General features: G+C 46.1%; 1 protein-coding gene across 5 annotated transcripts in view; it reads left to right on the top strand.

Moving 5' to 3' along the window:
• Positions 1 to 16,679: 16,679 nt before the first annotated feature.
• Positions 16,680 to 24,613, top strand: part of pcdh7b (protocadherin 7b) — a 254,456-nt gene continuing 246,522 nt past the window's right edge. For 2 of the 5 annotated variants that reach the window (XM_052459308.1, XM_052459307.1), the window contains exon 1: positions 16,681 to 20,689. In XM_052459308.1, coding sequence (XP_052315268.1) covers positions 17,624 to 20,689 — 3,066 coding nt within the window. In that variant the 5' untranslated portion in view covers positions 16,681 to 17,623. Of the gene's footprint in view, positions 20,690 to 24,613 lie in introns of all 5 variants that reach the window. The other 3 variants (XM_052459306.1, XM_052459305.1, XM_052459309.1) reach the window with 2 other exon arrangements.

Here is a 24,613-nt window from a genome sequence, read left to right as displayed (position 1 = left end):
TGTAAAGAGTGCATGTTCAAGATGGCGTTTAAAGGTCGTCACAGGTCTGAGGAGATCTTCACATTCAGAATTCAGAATCTGGAACGGTACACAACGTACTTTCATGTAATCTCAACTGTCATTTGATATTTGCTATTAGATGAAGCACAGTAGTGATCGGTAGCACATTATGTTGTATTAAACAAAATATCTGACATTGTACTCCCATTTTAACTTTGCTGTGCATTAAAATGATTGACATTTGGTTGACAACTAAACAAAAAAATCTGACATTGGTTTTTCACTGGATTTTGGGTGTGCTTTCGGGATGGTTGAAAGCATAGTGATAACACAAATGGAACATTCAACTAACTTTTGGCTTTATTTTTCAGTGGGTGAATATAGGTTGTGATCTCCTTGACCGACATCTCAACCAAATATTAGCCAATTAACCAAGTTGAAATGGTGTGGTGTACCCAGTGGTTTGTGTGAAGCATGAATGATGGACGGCGTGAAGGGAGGATAAGAAGATCTTTCTTTCTGTATTTTCCATTTCAAGACATTTTGCAAGTGAGCACCCACTAGGATCTGAGGACTGGGAGCCATTTTGAAGTTGCATACATGCGTCAGAGAAGCGGGGAGCTGAACTGGAATAGATAGATATATCTCAGCTCTGGCTGTTTCCTTTCCTATTTTTTTTCTGGTTCCCCTGAGCTGTTGTCTTCTTATTTTCTACCGAACGGTAGGACAGTGTACATACACGCACTGGAAACACTGCACATCACACACACTCACACACACACACACACACACACACACACACACACACACACACACACACACACACACACACACACACACACACACACACACACACACACACACACACACACACTAAAACAGCACTGGGGAGAGTAGCCTTGCACTCAAAATGACGGTGCATCTGTCACATTGACACTATTTGCTGGAAAGCCACTTAATCCACAGACACAATTGGGTGGAAATCTTCTCCGACACAAAAGGGGGGGGCAGCTCCAAACTGCTTCTGACTGACTGACTCGCCGGCCTGACTGCCTTCCTGCCACCCGGCTTAATGCATGTAAATAACAGACAGCCATTGACATGGGCAGATTTAGTATGCTTTGCAGCATTATAGTTCACAAGAAAGGGAGGGTAATTTGGCACCATTATTCCATCCTCTGAATCCCTAATCATGCCTCTAGTATTACCCTCTCTGTAATTTAGGAGGAATAATCCAGACCATTGTATCTATCACCCCCCTTCAGAAGATGGGGAGTTTCTGACTGAGCCGTTCCTTTTCTGACAAGCCCTTGCTACCAGAGGGAGAGGGGAGAGGAGAGACGTGGTGAGAGTGGGGCTGTGGCTGATGTCGACACTGGTATTATGACATGACTCTAGTCTAACCACATCTACTCTTCTCCCCCTCCTGACCCCTCTCCTTCACCCCACCACCACCACCACCTTTACCACCACCACCACCACCACCACCGTCAACACCACCACCACCACTGCTGCCTAACATGCCTCATCCCATAGAAACAGCTCACAGTAGTTCTCTCTTCAGGAATTTCTTTTGAAGATTTTTGAGGCTTTTGTATTGGCGGCCGCTTGTCTTGGATGAGTCACTGATAGTGATGTGACTGACTGACCGACTGTGTGGGTGGGAGTGAGTAAAATGTATATGCCCCGTGTGTTGGAGGGAGATGACAGAGTTTGGTGCAGTAGGGCAGAGGGGTGGGGGTAGTTACTCTGCCCATTCTCTGACCAGGGGGTGAATTATATGTGAAAAAACCAAACTGCCACAGTTGTTGAAAAAAAACCACCTTGCTTTTTGAGGGTGGTCTACAATATCAACCTCTAATAGCGGACATGTATAAAGATGGCGGCCCCCATGTAGGCCTTGAAGATGGCGGCCCCCATGTAGGTGTCATGACGTTGCCCTCTTTGGGTACAGCAAGCCCCATCCCCCTCTCCCTGCCTCCCCCTTGCCTCCTTCAACTAGGTTGCTGTGGTCAGAGAGATGTCGTAAATTCCCGAGGAGAGAATCTCCTCATGGCCACACGGTATATAGAGAGAGTGAAGTTTCATAGAGAACAAAGGAATTTTTTCCACCTCACAGAACTTGAGGTCCGAACAACGTTTACGTTCCGGAGAAGGTATAAAAGATCGGAGAAGAATCCAGCTACGAACTGGTCCGTTTGTCACAACTTGGGGAAGCTCATGGGAGATGGTGTGGCCACATTACCATAACGCTGTTTATATAATAGCCTCAGATATGAGGTTTACATCTAATTGTTGTATAAGATGAATGAGTGAGTATGATACTGTTTGTAAAATTGTGTAATGTGATTTTGGACTGTTTAATGAAGGAAACTCCAATTGCCTGAGTTGAACTAAATCAGTGGACCGCCCATAGCTTGATAAGCTAGCTAACGTTTCTAATAATACATTTAGCTAGCTTGCCAATATGACTTTGACGATATGGTCAACCTATCTATTTTATCCACATTGATACATTTGTAATTGTCAAAAACAGATTTGTTGTCATATTTTGGTTGAAAGGGGTGAAAGGTCAGTGATGGAACAGCACAACTTGTAACTTGTTTCCCAGTTGTAATTACAACTTGGAGGGTCATTCAAGTGAAACTTCCAAGTCGGAACTCTGAACTTTCGGTAACTCTGACAACATGTGGACATCCCATTGGCTGTGGTCTCCATCCAGGTTACACCCTATTCACACCCATAATCACTTCTGGTTTGAGTGCATGTTGTGGTCATGAAATGTTTGGTAACTAGGAAACTGTTTTTAGTTTAAGAGCGTAGTTCTCAAGCCATATTTGTAACTGACAGTTAGACTTACAGGTTATGTCGTTGTCTTTTGTTTGAATTGTTTACGTGTCCGCTGTGCGGGGGAAATGATAATACAAGCGGAACTACGTAGCTAATACTGTTCTAACGGGGATCCTTATTGGAGCAACACACTTGGGAAGGGAAGGCAATCCTGTGCTGCATTAGCTAAGTTTTCATGTCATCGGGTGTAGTTCATAAAGGTTGAAGAGTGTATGTTAGGATGAAGTGTGAATTCATGCCAGGAATAATAAGTGTGAAGTTTGATTTCCTCCCTTCTGTAATAAGCAGCCAATGAGGTATTTTTCCTTTATTCATGTGTTTAATCTGAACCCGTTATAACGCCGGTTAAACTGTTATGTATGTCAGCACTTCAGAGTTATACCAAGCTAATAAGTCACTCGTAAGATAAGGTTGTAAGAGTGTGCTTAACTGTATTCTTCATTTACTTTATAGTTCTCACGGAAGGTGATAATTCTGACTAAAACTACAGAATAAAGCCGCCAGTTAAAATCAAGGAACGGTTGTGCTCGTGGTTACTGAAGGGAGCTACAATATTCATAGTGAGTATTTTCTCAAGGAAATGTATTGTGATATTGTACTGTATCAGAAAAGGTTTCCTTTTGTGGGTTGTTGTCTTGCAGAAACCAAGGCTATTTCTAAAGCTTTTGGGGCTTATATTTCCAGGTTCTCTCTGGACTACATTCGGATTACAACAAAACTGGTCAAACCAATCTTTTTTTTTTTGTATCTCATGGCTGAACTCATTCCCATCCCAAAGTAAGAACGTCTCAAACAATAAGACAGTATACATTCAGAAACTCAGTTTAACGCTGGGCGTATTATGAAGTGATATCTTCAACAGTTCTGTGAAAAACCCGGGGCGGGGGGGGTGGAACAAGATGTCAAGAGTCCCAAAATAGCCCTTAGCTGGAGGGTTGGAGTTGGAGACAGAAGCCTTGTTTCTAAAGTAGATCTGCTGTGTTCAGCCACTGCTAGTTGACTCTCCCCTCCCCTTCAAAGGAACAGAAATGGCATGACAGTTTATCTCTCAGGCTACACCACAAAGAGGTCCTTAACAGTGTGCTAAATGCTCTGTAGAGCTTTTTTTTACACCTTCTTGCTAGCTTGTTGTGTTGCAGGGCAAAACAGGGTCATGCTTTAAAGTAAAAGGTGATGCACACACACACGTATATACTTTCACAAATGCAAAATATAGACTTACTCAGAGGTTGGAACTGAGTCACTATTATTCAAGTCACAAGGTCAGAGTCTCAAGTCAAATCCCAAGTAGAATGAGTCTTGAGTCCAGTCCAGTCATGCATTCCAAGAGCAATGTCCGTTTTTTCAAGTCAAATCTATACATGCAAGGACTTGTTCAGGTACAAATAGATTTATTTATTGGGGCTACCTATCTGGTAGTTGAAAAAATCCATGGAGACTCTGCGCCACAAAATCAGACAAAATGTTACAAGACCTGTCCAGAGTAAGTCAGTCTCAAATCAAACATGAGTCCCTAGTTGTAAGGATCCAACAAACAATAATTTGGCCCTTTTCATTATTTTGTCTACAACGGAGTTTGATTATGCAATTGTAAAGTAGGGGCCATGTAGCAGTGGTAAGGGCCATGTAGCAGTGGTAAGGGCCATGTAGCAGTGGTAAGGGCCATGTAGCAGTAGTAAGGGCCATGTAGCAGTGGTAAGGGCCATGTAGCAGTGGTAAGGGCCATGTAGCAGTGGTAAGGGCCATGTAGCAGTGGTAAGGGCCATGTAGCAGTGGTAAGGGCCATGTAGCAGTAGCAGTAGTTAGGGCCATGTAGCAGTGGTAAGGGCCATGTAGCAGTGGTAAGGGCCATGTAGCAGTGGTAAGGGCCATGTAGTAGTGGTAAGGGCCATGTAGCAGTGGTAAGGGCCATGTAGCAGTGGTAAGGGCCATGTAGCAGTGGTAAGGGCCATGTAGCAGTAGTAAGGGCCATGTAGCAGTGGTAAGGGCCATGTAGCAGTGGTAAGGGCCATGTAGCAGTGGTAAGGGCCATGTAGCAGTGGTAAGGGCCATGTAGCAGTGGTAAGGGCCATGTAGCAGTAGTAAGGGCCATGTAGCAGTAGTAAGGGCCATGTAGCAGTAGTAAGGGCCATGTAGCAGTGGTAAGGGCCATGTAGCAGTAGTAAGGGCCATGTAGCAGTGGTAAGGGCCATGTAGCAGTGGTAAGGGCCATGTAGCAGTGGTAAGGGCCATGTAGCAGTAGTAAGGGCCATGTAGCAGTGGTAAGGGCCATGTAGCAGTGGTAAGGGCCATGTAGCAGTAGTAAGGGCCATGTAGCAGTGGTAAGGGCCATGTAGCAGTAGTAAGGGCCATGTAGCAGTGGTAAGGGCCATGTAGCAGTGGTAAGGGCCATGTAGCAGTAGTAAGGGCCATGTAGCAGTGGTAAGGGCCATGTAGCAGTGGTAAGGGCCATGTAGCAGTAGTAAGGGCCATGTAGCAGTGGTAAGGGCCATGTAGCAGTAGTAAGGGCCATGTAGCAGTAGTAAGGGCCATGTAGCAGTGGTAAGGGCCATGTAGCAGTAGTAAGGGCCATGTAGCAGTGGTAAGGGCCATGTAGCAGTGGTAAGGGCCATGTAGCAGTAGTAAGGGCCATGTAGCAGTGGTAAGGGCCATGTAGCAGTGGTAAGGGCCATGTAGCAGTGGTAAGGGCCATGTAGCAGTGGTAAGTGCCATGTAGCAGTAGTAAGGGCCATGTAGCAGTGGTAAGGGCCATGTAGCAGTAGTAAGGGCCATGTAGCAGTGGTAAGGGCCATGTAGCAGTGGTAAGGGCCATGTAGCAGTAGTAAGGGCCATGTAGCAGTGGTAAGGGCCATGTAGCAGTGGTAAGGGCCATGTAGCAGTGGTAAGGGCCATGTAGCAGTGGTAAGGGCCATGTAGCAGTAGTAAGGGCCATGTAGCAGTGGTAAGGGCCATGTAGCAGTGGTAAGGGCCATGTAGCAGTGGTAAGGGCCATGTAGCAGTAGTAAGGGCCATGTAGCAGTGGTAAGAGCCATGTAGCAGTGGTAAGGGCCATGTAGCAGTGGTAAGGGCCATGTAGCAGTAGTAAGGGCCATGTAGCAGTGGTAAGGGCCATGTAGCAGTGGTAAGGGCCATGTAGCAGTGGTAAGGGCCATGTAGCAGTAGTAAGGGCCATGTAGCAGTGGTAAGGGCCATGTAGCAGTGGTAAGGGCCATGTAGCAGTAGTAAGGGCCATGTAGCAGTGGTAAGGGCCATGTAGCAGTGGTAAGGGCCATGTAGCAGTGGTAAGGGCCATGTAGCAGTGGTAAGGGCCATGTAGCAGTGGTAAGGGCCATGTAGCAGTGGTAAGGGCCATGTAGCAGTGGTAAGGGCCATGTAGCAGTGGTAAGGGCCATGTAGCAGTGGTAAGGGCCATGTAGCAGTAGTAAGGGCCATGTAGCAGTGGTAAGGGCCATGTAGCAGTGGTAAGGGCCATGTAGCAGTGGTAAGGGCATGAACTCAGCAGAAGGCAAGGCAGGTTGACGTGCACATTCTAGATTTATTTACAGGTCTTGGGGATCCAATGGTAAAAGGGTCATTTCATACATAATATTACAAGTAGATTTACCAAACATACACGGGCAATAGTGCAAAGGAAATACCCTATCAGTCTTAACCTGTCCTATCTGAATGTACACCGGTAGAGGGACTGTACAGCCTCACCTTGAGAAACCGCAGCGTAGCCTAGTGGTTAGAGCGTTGGACTAGTAACCGGAAGGTTGTGAGTTCAAACCCCCGAGCTGACAAGGTAGTTAACCCACTGTTCCCAGGCCGTCATTGAAAATAAGAATATGTTCTTAAAAAAAAAGGTAAAAAAAAAAAAAAAAACACATCCAATTGTCTAACGGGAGCTCAAAAAGGTTCAAATAAGCACTCAGCCCCTCCTAGAACCAGCCAATTGGCAATTACAAGTAATAAACTGGTTCTACAATGTTAGTAAATTGCCACATCCATTGGTACCTTAATCTTAATCAGACAAAATGATTATTCATGATATTTCATCACCATTCATTCATACATGGAACTATTGTTTTTATTTTATTCAACGTACTGACTCCTAAGCGTGGCGCGCAGGCCACTTAGCCTATTTACAAGAGCACGGAGACTCGCGCTCCTATTACGCACAACCAGAATGACAGACACATAGGTCACAGACAGACGGCACTCCGACATAACCCGGGAAATAATAACAAAGGAAACCTAACATTGATTAAATAAACAGAACTTCTACCGTGTGAGTTCTTGCTAACGTTCATGTGCACAAAGATTAATGGTAAATTAAAATGTATCCCATCAAAAACATGACACAGAAATGTCTAAGTGTTGCAATCAACAGTACAGGGATGGAATGAAGAAATGCAATTATTGTAGGATTAGATGGGATATAGATTTACCAAATATGTATTTACACCTCTGAAAGGCAATTCAACAAGATAACATAGCTTCCAAAGGCACAGTTCATAAGTAAATTAGCAAATGCAAGATTCATAAGTAATTGATCAATTTCAAACCATTTTAACACACCAAAAGACCAGTAGGTCTATGCAGGTAATTGTTACTTGGTGCCTCATTTCTGGTGAGTTTACAAAGTAAACAGTTCATAATCTTGATCACCAAATAATCTTTTGCATATTTATTTACTATAATCCCAACAATTTGACTATGTTGCAGCATTCTGTTTGCTATCTCACCCTAACTGTGTTGATTGACAGTTTATGTTGATTTCACTAGCCAATCTGTTGCATGTATGTTTTGCAAGGGCGATACTACAGCTATTGTCCCTGGCTGCTTGGAGAGTAAGGCTAACCCATGGAGACTCTACGTCACAAAATAAGTGACAAAATGTTAAGGAACCTGGACAGAATTAACAATCAGTCTCAAGTCACAGTTGAGTCCCGAGTCTTAAGGCTTCATGTCCAGGTCAAGTCTAAAGTTATTTTACATCTGTAACGAGTGCGTTGGGAGTCAGGAAGCAAGTTCAGGAATTTCATAATTTAATTGACAAATGAACAAAACAAGAAACCAGAACATTGCACAGACAGGAAACTAAACCAAAGGGAGTGACGTATATATAGGGAAGGTAATCAGGGAGGTGATGGAGTCCAGGTGAGTCTGATGATGCACAGGTGTGCGTAATGATGGTGAACGGCCTTGCTGATGCGCGGGAACATGACAGACCGGCGGAGGCAGGGGTGCCTGGCAATCGGGCAGAGGCATGAGAGCCTGACGAGCCGGTGGAAGCAGTGGAGCCTGGCGATCCGGCTGAGGCATGAGAGCCTGACGAGCCGGTGGAAGCCGTGGTGCCTGGCGATCCGGCTGAGGCATGAGAGCCTGACAAGCCGGTGGAAGCCGTGGTGCCTGGCGATCCGGCTGAGGCATGAGAGCCTGACGAGCCGGTGGAAGCAGGGGTGCCTGGCAATCAGGCTGAGGCATGAGAAGGTAATCAGGGAGGTGATGGTGTCCAGGTGTGTCTGATGACGGACACAGGTTGGTGTAACGATGGTGACAGATGTACACCATAACGAGCAGCCTGATTACCTAGAGGCCGGAGAGCGCACGTGACAAAATCAAATAAGTCATCAAATCTTTTTCAATAACCATATTTCCTTCCACAGTTTTTATGTTAGTAAAATCAAAGTAAAGTCATAGGAAACAGGAAGTTCCGATACAATTTTATAGTCGTCGACAGATAATTTGTTATTTTGACACGGTAGGATATTTTTCTTTTGGTAAAATTCATGATGCGAGAAATTGTGTTGGAAACGCCTTTATGTTCAAATACTCATATAATCATCATTATGTCGAAGTAAACTTGGAGTCTTGCGATGATATGGTGAGTGATCCTCCCACTATGTTGATATGGTGAGTGATCCTCCCACTATGTTGATATGGTGAGTGATCCTCCCACTATGTTGATATGGTGAGTGATCCTCCCACTATGTTGATATGGTGAGTGATCCTCCCACTATGTTGATATGGTGAGTGATCCTCCCACTATGTTGATATGGTGAGTGATCCTCCCACTATGTTGATATGGTGAGTGATCCTCCCACTATGTTGATATGGTTGATATGTGATGATCCTCCCACTATGTTGATATGGTGAGTGATCCTCCCACTATGTTGATATGGTGAGTGATCCTCCCACTATGTTGATATGGTGAGTGATCCTCCCACTATGTTGATATGGTGAGTGATCCTCCCACTATGTTGATATGGTGTTGATATGGTGAGTGATCCTCCCACTATGTGATATGGTGAGTGATCCTCCCACTATGTTGATATGGTGAGTGATCCTCCCACTATGTTGATATGGTGATCCTCCCACTATGTGATATGGTGAGTGATCCTCCCACTACTATGTTGATATGGTGATCCTCCCACTATGTGATATGGTGAGTGATCCTCCCACTATGTTGATATGGTGAGTGATCCTCCCACTATGTTGATATGGTGAGTGATCCTCCCTATGTTGATATGGTTGATATCCCACTATGGATATGAGTGATCCTCCCACTATGTTGATATGGTGAGTGATCCTCCCACTATGTTGATATGGTGAGTGATCCTCCCACTATGTTGATATGGTGAGTGATCCTCCCACTATGTTGATATGGTGAGTGATCCTCCCACTATGTTGATATGGTGAGTGATCCTCCCACTATGTTGATATGGTGAGTGATCCTCCCACTATGTTGATATGGTGAGTGATCCTCCCACTATGTTGATATGGTGAGTGATCCTCCCACTATATGTTGATATGGTGAGTGATCCTCCCACTATGTTGATATGGTGAGTGATCCTCCCACTATGTTGATATGGTGAGTGATCCTCCCACTATGTTGATATGGTGAGTGATCCTCCCACTATGTTGATATGGTGAGTGATCCTCCCACTATGTTGATATGGTGAGTGATCCTCCCACTATGTTGATATGGTGAGTGATCCTCCCACTATGTTGATATGGTGAGTGATCCTCCCACTATGTTGATATGGTGAGTGATCCTCCCACTATGTTGATATGGTGTGTGATCCTCCCACTATGTTGATATGGTGAGTGATCCTCCCACTATAACTTGGGAAACCATACAGTTTAAAAGGTGTGTAGTAATTTAACCTTTTTTAAATAATAAATATTATTTCTCGCTGATATGAAAAATATAATCCATGTTTACAAAACCCACCGTAAGCGATGCGTGTAATGCCCTATGTCCGACAAATGCGCAAGAGTTGTGCGTTGTCTAGTTTGCATTTTCTGTACTTGAAGCACATGTGCTTCGCAAAGGTTGCAGAAAAGTTTGCAGCATGTAAATGTAAATGTGAAGGTCAATTTCTCTGTCTCTGGGTTCCCTGCCGTGTTCAACCGGGAAAAATGCTGCATGGAGACACATTGGCAATATGATTAGATTACATGTTCAGTTGAATGTGAAATGAATAGCTAGAAAGTGGAAGCTAGGTGCTGGCAATTTCTTAGCTAAAGTATCTAGCAAAGTGGTTCGCTTTGTGGTTAGATAGCTAGCTAACTGCCTTGGCTGTTTCTGGACTTCTGTTTGTACCACCGCATGCTAAAGCAACGCAGTACACGCAGTACACAGCATGCATCACAGCCTAGTTTGGCATCCCCAACGCAGCATCGCGGACTGCTACATTGACAATGAACGAATTCCGTCGGAACGCAAAGAGTTTGATGCATCTGGTGTTAAACGTGAGGTTTAACGTTGAGTGAAGAAGATACTATTCTATGTTGTATGCCTAGGTGTTGTGTTTCTACGTTTAGGCCTGGGTATGGTTCCCAATCAGAGGCAGCTGGTTATCGTTGTCTCTGATTGAGAACCATATTTTTCCCATAATGGGTAGTTGTTTTCTGTTGTGTGTCTGCACCAGCCAGAACTGTTTCGGTCGTTCGCTTTGTTATTTTTGTGATTTCCGTGTTCATTAAATAAATAAGGACACATACCACGCTCCACCTTGGTCCTCTCCTTCCAACAGCCGTTACAGAACTACCCGACAAAAAAGGGCCAAGCAGCGTGGTAACCAGGAGCAGCTTGGAATGGACTCATGGACAGGGGAGGACATTCTGGACGGGAATGATTCCTACACATGGGAGGAGATCCTGGCTGGAAGGGATCACCTCCCATGGGAACAGGTGGAGGCAGCCAGGAGAGCAGAGGCAGCAAGTAAAGGGAGCCAGTGCTTTGAGGGAACACGGCTGCAAGGAAGCCCGAGAGGCAGCCCCAAACATTTATTGGTGGGGGCACACGGGGAGTGTGGCTAAGTCAGGTAGGAGACCTGTGCCAACTCCCCGTGCTTACTGTGGTGAGAGGTTGACCGGGCAGGCACCGTGTTATGTGTCCCCAGTGCGCAGGCATAGCCCGGTGCGCTACATCGCAGCTCCTCGTATCGGCCGGGCTAGAGTGGTCATCGAGCCAGGAATAATGAAGCCGGCTCAGTGCATCTGGTCTTCAGTGCGTCTCCTTGGCCCGGGTTATATAGCACCAGCCCTACGCACGGTGTCCCTCGGTTCGTCAGCAAGGCCCAGTGCTGTCTGTTCCACCCCGCCGCAATTGCCGGACTACAGGGAGTATCCAGCCAGGACAGGTTGTGCAGGCTCGATGCTCGAGACCTCCAGTGCGCCTCCACGGTCCGGTCCATCTGGTGACTCCTCCATGCACCAGGCCTCCTGGCTCTCCGTCTCCTCCCTCCAGGTGCTCCCGCCTGTCCAGCGCTTCCAGAGCCTCCCTCCTGTCCAGCGCATCCAGAGCCTCCCTTCTGTCCAGCGCTTCCAGAACCTCCCTCATGTCCGATGCTGCCAGAGCCACCCGGTAGTCAGGAGCTGCCAGAGCCGCCCGTCAGACAGGAGCTGCCAGAGCCGCCCGTCAGTCAGGAGCTGCCAGAGCCGCCCGTCAGTCAGGAGCTGCCAGTCGCCCTTCACTCCACAGGCGCCACTTAGGTGGGCCAAGACTATGGTGGAGTGGGGTCCACGTCCCGCGCCAGAGCCGCCACCGCGGACAGATGCCCACCCAGACCCTCCCCTAGGGGTTTAGGTTTTTAGTCCGCACCTATGGGGGGGTTATCGTTGTCTCTGATTGAGAACCATACTTAGGCAGCCTGTTTTCCCACTATGGGTGTGGGTTGTTGTTTTCTGTCTTTGTGTGTCTGCACCAGACAGAACTGTTTCGTTTGTTCCGCTTTGTTGTTTTTTTGTTCTAGTGTTCAGTTTCTTTATTAAATTTACCATGAACACGTACCACGCTGCACCTTGGTCCTCTTCACCTTCTTCCACCTACGAATATCGTTACACACCCCTTTAAAAACCTCCAATGCCGTTGTAATCACAGGAGGCTGCTGAGGGGAAGACGGCTCATAATAATGGCCGGAATGGAGTAAATGGAATGGCATCAAACACATGGAAAACATGTGTTTGGTGTATTTGATACCCTTCCACTAATTCTGCTCCAGGCATTACCACAAGGCACTCCTCCCCAATTAACTTTACAACAACTTCCTGTGGTAGAACTGCATCCATTGGTAGAGAACTAAGCATATATAGAACTCAAAGATGGGAACAAAAATAATCTGTGTGGTTTTAAAAACTGTACCGGAAGGAGGGAAAAACACAGTGAGCAAAATTAAATACTCCTGGTTGTTGAAGCTGATTGATAAGGAATATGCTGTGTGCCACCAATATGTAAATGGGGAAAGTTTTCTTCTCTTGCCGGAGTCTAGCGAATGTGGAACCCATCATTAATTGAGCGTGTTAGCCTTGGTAAAGTCCCAACACCTGGTGCCACAGCCTTAGCTTAGCGTCACTCAGCAACAGACACATGTATACAGACGCCTGTGGGACCACAGGAACCAGAACCCCCACTTCAAAGCGATTGGTGCATTTATTATTAACCCAAAAATAGTTCTGCTGGCCGCCACAGTGAGGCATACCTCCTATAGAGTTAAAGATGAAGAGAAGTTATGGGGGTATTTTTAGAGAGGAGATGGATATATGTGTTCAACTTCTCACTGGTTTATCCCCACATGGATTTATGAATTACTACTGGAAGTAATGTTTCTTCCAAATAACTTTTACATTTTTTTCCCCTGGTGAATAGGATAATTTCATGAAAATTTCATTTTCGTTGATGGTTAATGATTATGTCATTATCTATGTCATGATTTACTCTGTGGTTGTGTTCCTATAGAGAACCAGACGAGAAACTGGAATATTCAGCACATTAACAAACAAGTGTTTACCAAATGTTCACCTACTGTCTCACACTATGAGATGGAAATTGTACTTCTACAGTATCTTATGGAGTGTTTGAGAAAAGGACAAATTAGCATATTGTTGCATGGTGAAATAATTTAAATGAACTTCCTAAATCATGCATATGCAAATCTATAATTGTTTTGTCCAATCGAATAGGGTGACACCCTCTAGTGGTCTATTGTACTGTTTTTGAATGCATTTGTAATCATCAAGGACATACATACTTACATACATTTTACAAAAAAAAGTGTTAGAATTGTGTCTGGCCTTGGTGGAGAAAATGACAACTAAGCCTACAGATAGTTTAAATAAACATGTTGTCCCGTCCAATAAAGATGTGAACATACATAACCCAAGTGCCAATCAAAAAAGGATCCCTTAACCTCCTCCCTGTATGTCAAGAGCATTGTCATCATAAATATTAGCCAACGACAGAGGGCGATGAAGAGCGGGGATCTGGGCTGGCCACTGCAGGAAATCAGAGGAGCTTCAGAATGCAGCTGGAACAGTAAAAGACTCGTTGCCTTTCTCCTTTTATTTTACTGTGATGCTACACCCTCAGCGCACGCACAGCACTGTGGGATACACGGTTCTCCCCATGTGACATGGGAGAAAGGGGAAGCCCTTTACGCGCAGATGTAATTATGAATGCTGGCGTTCACGTGATGCACTCATGTGTATTAGGGTTGATTAATGTACATGATTCCGCTTTGGGATCAATTCTATCACTTATCACGGAAGGTGTTTTAGATTTACACTTGTTTAAGTATTTTAATATACATTGTCTTCGGAAAGTATTCAGACCCCTTGACTTTTTCCACATTTTGTCACATTACAGCCTTAATCTAAAATGTATTAAATTGTTTTTTTTCCCTCTCATCAATTCACACACAATACCCCATAATGACAGCAAAAAAATGGTTTTTAGAAATCTTTGCTATTTTTTTTATTATTTTTTTTTACAAAAAAACAACACATTTTTATAAGTATTCAGACCCTTTACGTAGTACATTGTTGAAGCACCTTTGGCAGCAATGAAGTCTTCTTGGGTATGATGCTACAAGCATTGCAAACCTGTATTTGGAGAGTTTCTCCCATTCTTCTCACAAGCTTTGACAGGATGGATGCGGAAAGTTGCTGTACAACTATCTTCAGGTCTCTACAGAGATGTTAAATCGGGTTCAAGTCTGGGCTCTGGCTGGGCCATTCAAGGACATTCAGAGACTTGACCCGAAGCCACTACTGTGTTGTCTTGGCTGTGTGCTTCGGGTTATAGTCCTGTTGCAAGGTGAACCTTCACCCCAGTCTGAGGTGCCTTTTGGAAAACTCCAAGCGGGCTGTCATGTGCCTTTTACTGAGGAGTGGCTTCTGTCTAGCCATTCTACCATAAAAGCCAGATTGGTGGAGTGAAGCAGAGATGGTTGTCCTTCTAGAAAGTTCTCCCATCTCCACAGATTAGCTCTGTCAGAGTGACCATCAGGTTCTTGGTCACCTCCCTGACCAAGGCCATTGTCCCCTGATTGCTCAGTTTTGCCGGGCGGCCATCTCAAAGGAGAGTCTTGATGGTTCCAAACTTCTTCCCCTTAAGAATGATGGAGGCCATTGTGTTCTTGGGGACCTTCAATGCTGCAGAAATTTTTTGGTACCCTTCCCCAGATCTGTGCCTCGACGCAATATCAGAGCTTTACAGACAATTCCTTTGACCTCATAGCTTGGTTTTTGCTCTGAGATGCACTGTCAACTGTGGGACCTTATATAGACAGGTGTGTGCTTTTCCAAATCATGTCCAATCAATTTAATTGACCACAGGTGGACTCCAATGAAGTTGTAGAAACATCTCAAGGATGATCAATGGAAACAGGATGCACTTGAGCTCAATTTTGAGTCTCACAGCAAAGGGTCTGAATACTTATGTAAATAAGGTATTTCTGTTTATTTTTTTTATACATTTGCTAACATTTCTAAAAACCTGTTTTTGCTTTGTTGTTATGGGGTATTGTGATGTCATTATGGGGTATTGTGATGTCGTTATGGGGTATTGTGATTTCATTATGGGGTATTGTGTTTAGATTGCTGAGGAATTGTTTTTATTTAATACATTTTAGAATAAGGCTGTAAGGTAACAAAATGTGGAACAAGTCAAGGGGTATGAATAATTTCCTACGGAACTGTATAGAGTAAAATGTCCTACAATGAGCTCACTATGTCTAGCCTAGTGGTTAGAGCGTTGGACTAGTAACCGAAAGGTTGCAAGATTGAGTCCCTGAGCTGACAAGATAACAATCTGTCGTTCTGCCCCTAAACTCACTGTTCCTAGGCCGTGACAGTAAATAAGACTGTGTTCTTAAATGACTTGCCTAGTTAAATAAAGGTACATTGAAATAGGCTAAGCTGCTGATCTGAGGCTTCAGAGGGTATTCTTTCAATGTCAATTTATGTCCCAAACCCCAAAAATGTCTACCATAGACATTTTGAATATCTGAACCACTTCTATACTGAAAAAGCACATTTCACTAGCATATTCTGATATATTTTTACGTTATGACGTTAATCCACTCATGCATCTGATATAAAATACCCGAGGACTACACCGATTACAGAATCACGCTCGCTTTTAATTGGGATAGTTCTGGGTGGGTTGCGCAGTGGCGGAGTCGCAGACACTGACTACCCATCCACCGAGGTGTCTCGGCTCCAGTCATGGAAATAAGAGACTACTGTAGGTAACAAAAGAAACGGGATAAAAATAAGGAGCTGAAAGCGAATACACTGAGCTTGGTGCTCCGGAGAGAATCAAGCCTTAAGCGACCACACACATTCATTAACCACAGTAACCACATCGCTGCACTCAGAATCACATCTCCCAGTTTGGTCGTACTAGCCTGGGAAAAAAACAAATCATGTAGAAATCATGGACGAGGGAGCGTAATTGGTTACATATATGACTTGGATATTGCATCGTACATGCGTAAAACATGCGTAAAAGTTTATGAAAATGCTTTGACAGAAAACGGAACTGGCAGCGCATTGATATAGTCGAGCCATCATTCGAAATTGAGCGGCGACTGTCTCAACTTTAGTGAGAAATAGATTTACGGGTTTCATAGCACCGTCTACTGTAGGCCTAAATACATCCTATATGTCTGTGTAATAACCAAAGCACCATGATGTCAAGTGCGGCAGTCGAATATTTGCTATTGGCACATTATAAGCCATAATGCAATTTACGCATCGAATGAATGAAACGCCATCCTCCGTAAAAGGGTCCATGGAAGAATGTATATTTTCCGGACCATCTCACTATACCCCCGCTTCCTGACTAAGACCATTAGAATGGGTCGTATGTGAACACATCTTTCCCTTTATGCTAACAAGAAAAATACCACATTTTATTTATCTCTCTCCCTCCCTCTCTCCCTCTCATTTCAACACATACTTCTTCGGCTACCCTCCAGACTAAACATATATACCGACCAAGTTCAGACCTGGTTACGTGCGCTGGGGAAATAAACTGGAGGGGGTGGAGAGAGCGCGCGAGACTGCAATATCATTTGTGAATCGCTCTCACAGTGCCGCAGATAGGGGCTGCAAACGCACGCGGCGCTTATGCAGGTGAGAAAGGGACGCTTGGATTGAGAATTGCGGGACACTATGAAGATTCTCTCGTAGGAATTTCACAATATCTACATCGGAATTACAATTGTCCGTGTTTGTTTCATTTTTGTTATTCCCGCGTGGTCAGAGGTTTTGTGCTGGGGAGTTTATTTTGTATTTATTCCTCTCCCTATTGCCTGTAACTGTGTGAACTATAAAACACAGACTGCTTGTTATAAGTGAGTGGAGGTAAATGAATCAGAGCGCTCGGATTCTGCTTGGATAAGCAACTGGACACACAATCACTGCTTCTCCACTGCTTCAAGGTAAGAGGACGAGACCCTCCGTAAAGTAGGCTACTGTATCACCACAACTTGGGAATCTGTGTGGGCATTCCATTGCCACTACCGTATTGGACATATCTTCGGACGGGGAAATTAGGATTTTGACCATTTACATCATTTCTATATCGATCTGGGAAGATTTTTTTGTAACTGAAAATACTTGGACTGATTTTAAATTTCAATTAAATAAGATAGCGTTTCTCTTTACGCGCATAAAATATTCGGATTCCTAATGAATTCATGGCCGGACTGAACGGACTGTTTCGATTGTGTTTTTCCCAGTTTATATTGAAAGAAGGAAAGAAACATTAATTCGGTGGAAAAGGGGGAGAGGAGAGCCCGTCCACTTGCTCTTATTCAGTGCAGTCGAAGCGGTGTGGGAAGACGTCCGGAGGATGAAGTCTCACACCTCCTGAAATGGAGGACTACAAATAATCTGAGAACGAAAATTATTGTTTTCCAAACAGTATACCAGCAAGTAAACGACATCCTCATTTGATTCAAGGCTTTAAAATCCATTCATTACATTGCGGGGAACAATGAGGACTACTGGCGCAGTGGACTATTTATGCTACAGTATACTCATCCTGCAGCTGCTGAATCAGCCTGCTGCTAAGCAAGTGCTCCGATATCGCTTGGCTGAGGAGGGACCCGCGGATGTCAGGGTAGGGAACGTAGCCGTGGACCTCGGAATCGTTGCCGGGTCTGGCGAGGTGACATTTACCCTCGAGTCCGGATCTGATTTTTTCAAAATAGATAATATAACAGGCGAGCTGACCACCAATGAACGGCGGATAGACCGTGAAAAATTACAGCAGTGTCAAATGATATTTGATGAAAACGAGTGTTTCATAGATTTTGAAGTGTCAGTAATTGGACCGGCGCAGAGCTGGGTTGACCTGTTCGAGGGGAAAGTCATTATTTTAGATATAAATGATAACACCCCGTCTTTCCCATCTCCCGTGCTGACCCTATCGGTGGAGGAGAACAGGCCGATTGGCACTCTCTATCTTCTACCCACGGCCACCGACAGAGATTTCGGTAGGAACGGAATTGAGAGATATGAGCTTATTCAAGACAGCGGGGAGAGCTCCAGGCGCCTGGGCTCCAGCTCAGGTGGTCGCGGGGCTGACAGGAGATTCGACGAGGGGGCAGGCAGGAGCAGCGTCTTTGAACTGCAAGTTGCTGACACAACCGACGGGGAGAAGCAGCCGCAGCTCATCATTAAAGGGGCACTGGACAGGGAGCAGAGGGACTCGTATGAGCTCACCCTGCGTGTTAGGGATGGGGGCGACCCCCCACGCTCTTCCCAAGCCATCCTGAGGGTGATGATCACTGATGTGAATGACAACAGCCCCCGCTTTGAGAAGGCTGTGTATGAAGCTGACCTGCCGGAGAACAGCTCCCCTGGTGCCCCCATTCTGCAGCTGAAAGCAGCTGACGCAGACGTTGGGGTGAACGGTCAGATTGAGTATGTATTCGGCGCAGCCACAGAGTCAGTGCGTAGGCTATTGAGGCTGGACGAGAGCTCTGGGTGGCTGAGCGTGCTCCATCGTATTGACCGCGAGGAGGTGAGCCAACTGCGCTTCACTGTGATGGCGAGGGACCGAGGCCAGCCGCCCAAAATGGACAAGGCCACCGTGGTTCTCAACATCAAGGATGAGAACGACAACGTGCCAGCTATCGAGATTCGTAAGATCGGACGCATCTTCCTGAAGGATGGAGTGGCCAACGTGGCTGAGGATGTAGTGGTGGACACGCCTATAGCTTTGGTCCAGGTGTCAGACCGCGACCAGGGGGAGAACGGCATCGTGACCTGCACCGTGGTGGGTGACGTGCCCTTCCAGCTCAAACCGGCCAGTGAGATTGAGGGTGAGATGAATAAGAAGAAATACTTCCTCCATACATCAGCGCCGCTGGACTATGAGGCCACACAGGAGTACAACGTGGTCATCGTGGCGGTGGACTCAGGAAGCCCTAGCCTGGCCAGTAATAACTCGCTCATCGTAAAGGTGGGCGACTTCAACGACAACCCACCCATCTTTAGCCAGAACGTGGTGGAGGTGTCCTTTCCAGAAAACAATGCCCCCGGCGAGAGGGTGACCACTGTACAGGCCATAGATGCTGATAGTGGCAAGAACGCGGAAATCGCCTACTCCCTCGATTCCTCTGTGAATGGGATATTCTCCATTAATGCCGACAACGGTGACATCAGAGTAAACACCATTCTGGACAGAGAACAAACAGAGAGGTACCAGTTCAAAGTGATAGCTAAAGATAAGGGCATGCCCATACTTCAGGGGTCAGCCACTGTGGTAGTCTTAGTGGCTGATAAGAATGACAATGAGCCTAAATTCATGCAGGATGTGTTCACCTTCTACGTCAAAGAGAACCTTACACCCAACAGCCCTGTTGGCATGGTGACCGTCATTGACGCCGACAAAGGCCAGAACGCAGAAATGAGCCTCTTCATCGAGGAAGAGGAGGAGATCTTCTCCATTGAGAACGACACAGGAACCATTTTCTCCACCATGTCGTTTGACCGCGAGCAGAAAACCACCTACACGTTCCGGGTCAAGGCTGTGGACAGCGGAGACCCACCCAGATCAGCCACTGCCACCGTGTCACTCTTCGTGATGGACGAGAACGACAACCCGCCGACCGTTACCTTCCCCATCAATAGCTCATACACCCTCCTGCCCCCCTCCAGCAATGTTAGGACTGTAGTACGAACTGTCATGGCCACCGATACCGACACAGGGATCAACGCTGACCTAAACTACAGTATCATCGGGGGCAACCCTTTCAAACTGTTTGAGATCGACGGGGGAAGTGGGGTCATCTCACTGGTGGGGAAGCTGGAGCAGAAACACTATGGCCTCCACAGACTGGTGGTCCAGGTGAACGACAGTGGCCAGCCCTCGCAGAGCACCACCACCATGGTGCACGTCTATGTCAACGAGACCCTCTCCAACTCCACCATCGTTGAGGCCCAGGTGGCTAAGAGCCTGGGCACTCCGCTCAATACCAACATCGCCGGTGACCCCAACTACGACCTGGGCAAGCAGCGACTGAGCATTGTCATCGGCGTGGTGTCGGGCATCATGACGGTAATCCTCATCATCCTCATCGTGGTCATGGCTCGCTACTGCCGCCCCAAGAACAAGAATGGCTACGAGGCGGGCAAGAAGGACCACGAGGACTTCTTCACCCCTCAGCAGCATGACAAGGGCAAGAAGCCCAAGAAGAACAAGAAGAACAAACAGCCGTTGTACAGCAGCATTGTCACCGTCGAGGCCTCCAAGCCCAACGGCCAGCGCTACGACGGTGTCAACGAGAAGCTGTCCGACAGCCCCGGGATGGGCAGGTACCGCTCTGTTAACGGAGGGCCCGGAAGCCCGGATTTGGCCCGGCACTACAAGTCCAGCTCACCACTGCCCACGGTCCAGCTCCACCCCCAGTCGCCCACGGCCGGGAAAAAGCATCAGGCTGTTCAGGACCTGCCCCCTGCCAACACCTTCGTTGGCACCGGAGATAACATTTCCCTTGGATCTGACCACTGCTCCGAGTACAGCAGTCAAACCATCAACAAGTACAACAAACAGGTAAGATCATACTGACTCAATATTTATATATATATTTTTTCCTTCTACATTCTATTTTCAAATGTCTCTCATGTTTCTCCCTCTCTTAGCGTTATCTCCAGCGTAATGACTCCTGACAGGGCTAGTCTCAGTAGTCATGTTTCTTTCATGGTGCTAATGTGTGTCAAGTTAGCTGTATTGATCTGCCGGGGTTTGGAGTGCCATTCCGCATGTAATATTGAAAATGAAACGAGGACATGCGTAGCCTACCCCAGGATATCATTTCCATCCGCCTTCGCATATCCATCTCTTTTTCCCTCTCTTTTAACTGAGCAGGTACTGTGAGGCGGTTTAGTTTGTCCGGGGTTTCACATTTGCTGATCTGTACACATATGTGTTTTTAGTGTTGTAGACAGCTTGCATAAGGGTCTGGTTTGCAGTTATTCTATCGCAGAGGAACATGTGGCAGGGTAGCTAGGACACCCCTCTGCTAGTTCAAGTCTCCCCACCCTTATTGTAACACGGCTAACTACTTCTTCTTATTATTAGAGGAAAAAGCAAGGATAAAAGGAAGGTGTTGTGAAAATGCGGCACAGGAGTGGCTGTGTAAAGGAATGTTATCCGTGGTATCGTGTTTTACTCGGCTTATTCAGCTTGACTAGGAACATCTGGGCAGGAGGTCACATTTAACATTCCTGGGCACTGGTGTGTCTGTATCAATTCACTGACCCAGCAGTGAAATCAGGCTTCCCTAAACCTCTCCCTCCTGCTCTCTCTTTTACTCTCTCCGTCCCTTCTATAGACTCATTTAACTCTTCATCCCTCCATTCATCTTTCCTCCCTCTTTCCTTCCCCACCTCTGTTCTCTCTCTTCTTCTCTCCTCTCATTGACTCCGTTAGTGCAATCATTTGTAATGTGAAAATTCCTCCGTGACGGCAAGCACAACAGGGTCATTCATGTTCTAGGGGACTGTGGGAATTAATCAATTTGACATTATTGTTATTTTTCAAATGTTTTCAACCAGGGGAGCCAAGAGGGGCGAAGCAAGGTTCATATATTATGAAGTCGGTTCCCCCTCATTTGCTTTTGCCAGGAAGATACCACTTGTTCATTGTTTCATATGTTTTCAATGGCAGTCTAATGCATTATTGATGGTTTTCTTACATGGGGCAAGCAGCAAACTCCTCTGTTTTTGGTCTGTCTCTCTCGTTCTCGTTCTCCCCTCATCCTCTGTTTTTCTTGTCTTTCATTCTCTCTGTTTTATTCCCTTATCATTCCTCTTCTCTTTTTTACGCACACACGCACACACACGCACACACGCACACACGCACACACGCACACACACGCACACACGCACACACACACACACACACACACGCAGCCCCTCTCTCCTCTCCTCTATCTCTTAGCCCCTCTCTCCTCTATCTCCCAACCCATCTCTCGCTCCTCTCCTCTATCTCTCAGCCCCTCTCTCCTCTCCTCTATCTCTCAGCCCCTCTCTCCTCTCATCTATCTCTCAGCCCCTCTCTCATCTCCTCTATCTCTCAGCCCCTCTCTCCTCTCCTCTATCTCTCAGCCCCTCTCTCCTCTCCTCTATCTCTCAGCCCCTCTCTCCTCTCCTCTATCTCTCAGCCCCTCTCTCCTCTCCTCTATCTCTCAGCCCCTCTCTCCTCTCCTCTATCTCTCAGCCCCTCTCTCCTCTCCTCTATCTCTCAGCCCCTCTCTCCTCTCCTCTATCTCTCAGCCCCTCTCTCCTCTATCTCTCAGCCCATCTCTCCTCTCCTCTATCTCTCAGCCCCTCTCTCCTCTCCTCTATCTCTCAGCCCCTCTCTCCTCTCCTCTATCTCCCAGCCCCTCTCTCCTCTCCTCTATCTCTCAGCCCCTCTCTCCTCTCCTCTATCTCTCAGCCCCTCTCTCCTCTCCTCTATATCTCAGCCCCTCTCTCCTCTCCTCTATCTCTCAGCCCCTCTCTCCTCTCCTCTATCTCTCAGCCCCTCTCTCCTCTCCTCCAAATCAAATGCTCTCAAATGTCTTTGCTCTTTTTTCCCCCGCCTGTCTTTTTTTCTTGCAGTCTTTTCTTTTTAATCTCCTCTTCCTCTACTCCATTTCCCTCTCCCTCCTGCTATTCCCCTCTCATTTCCCGCTCTCCATCTCTCCCTCCCTTTCACTCTCCTTTACTCTCTCTTTTCGCGACTGTCTCTAACAGCTTTCTAAAGTGCTGTATTCAGTGGGTTGTTTCTTAGAGTGTGAGGAGTGCTGTTGCTTACGGATGTCTCATCCATAATTAACAGGCCACTCTATTCGCTGCCGCTGCGGCACAGCCATGTATTGTATGTTGCTAGCTGTGCTGCTGCACTTTTATGTAATGATTTATTAAATATTTTATGTGCACGCTCGCTGCAGCGTTTTTTTTTTTATAGACAAGTCCATTTGTTTGAAGATTCTGATACAGACACAAAACACACCGGGGTGTTGAGGGTTCACAGACGCTCTCCTCGCCACCGGAATGTGCAATTATCCCTTCTTAAACCTTCCTTCACTTTTTCCTGTCTCTGTCACGGTTGTTGTGAATGTAACTCCCACTGGCTAATACAATATAAGTGTTGCCTGGTCTCTATGGTTTATAGAATGTTGTCAGTAGCAATGGGTTTCCATGGCCGAGAAGCTGCACACAAGCCTAAGATCACCATGCGCAATGCCAAGCGTCAGCTGGAGTGGTGCATAGCTCACCTACCATTGGACTCTGAAGCAGCAGAGTGATGGCAGTGATGGCAGTGATGGCAGTGATGGCAGAGTCTGGCAGTCCAACGGACAAATCTGGGGTTGGTGGATGCCAGGAGAACGCTACCTGCCCGAATGCGTAGTGCCAGCTGTACAGCTGTACAATTTGGTAGAGGAGGAATAATGGCCTGGGGCTGTTTTTCATGGTTCGTACTTGGCCCCTTAGTTCCATTGGAGGGAAATCTTAACTCTACAGTATACAATGACATTCTAGATGATTCCGTGCTTCCAAATCTGTGGCAAAAGTTTCCAGGTTCAGCATTTACAATCCCCCTCCGCGCACAAAGCGAGGACCATACAGAAATGGTTTGTTGAGATTGGTGTGGAAGAACTTGACCGGCCTGCACAGAGCACTGACCTTAACCTCATCGAACACCTTTGGGATGAATTTGAACGCCGACTGCGAGCCATTCCTAATCTCCCAACATCAGTGCCTAACCTCACTAATGCTCTTGGCTGAATTGAAGCATAATGTTCCAACATCTAGTGGAAAGCCTTCCCAGAACAGTTATAGTAGCAATGGGGGCACCAACTCAATATTAATGCCCATGATTTTGTAATGAGATGTTCGACGAGCAGGTGTCCACATACTTTTGGCCTTGTAGTGCATATAATATCTCTAACACGTTGTTAAATTCCCTGCTTACTTGTCAAACGTTCACTGTTGATACTTTCAGTTGAGGTGGAGGGGAACTGATTTAATGGCTGCGCATACAGTCTCCCGAGGTTAAGTTAATTGCCGGGAATGGCCCTTGGCGTAGTTATGTGCCTCAATTATGGCATCAAGTGGTCATGTCTTTATTAAGATCACAGAGTAGTCTCTGTCTCTCTAGTTTCATGCTCTTGCTGTTTAGGGCCACCACAGATAAACACGTTGGTGTTTAGGTAAACCCCCCCCATTCAGTTGAGTTCATAACGTGTAATGAAATGCACAAGAATTCTTATTAGCTGGGAATAGAGTTAAACATAGACGTAGAATGACTAGATTATATTTCTATGGAACTAAACATAGACGTAGAATGACTAGATTATATTTCTATGGAACTAAACATAGACGTAGAATGACTAGATTATATTTCTATGGAACTAAACATAGACGTAGAATGACTAGATAATATTTCAATGGAACTAAACATAGATGTAGAATGACTAGATTATATTTC

This window comes from Oncorhynchus keta, chromosome 13 (assembly GCF_023373465.1).
Source record: "Oncorhynchus keta strain PuntledgeMale-10-30-2019 chromosome 13, Oket_V2, whole genome shotgun sequence".
In the NCBI taxonomy this organism is placed as follows: Eukaryota; Metazoa; Chordata; class Actinopteri; order Salmoniformes; family Salmonidae; genus Oncorhynchus; species Oncorhynchus keta.
Note: the sequence above shows the minus strand (reverse complement) of the source record. Positions and strands in the feature narration are given on the sequence as shown.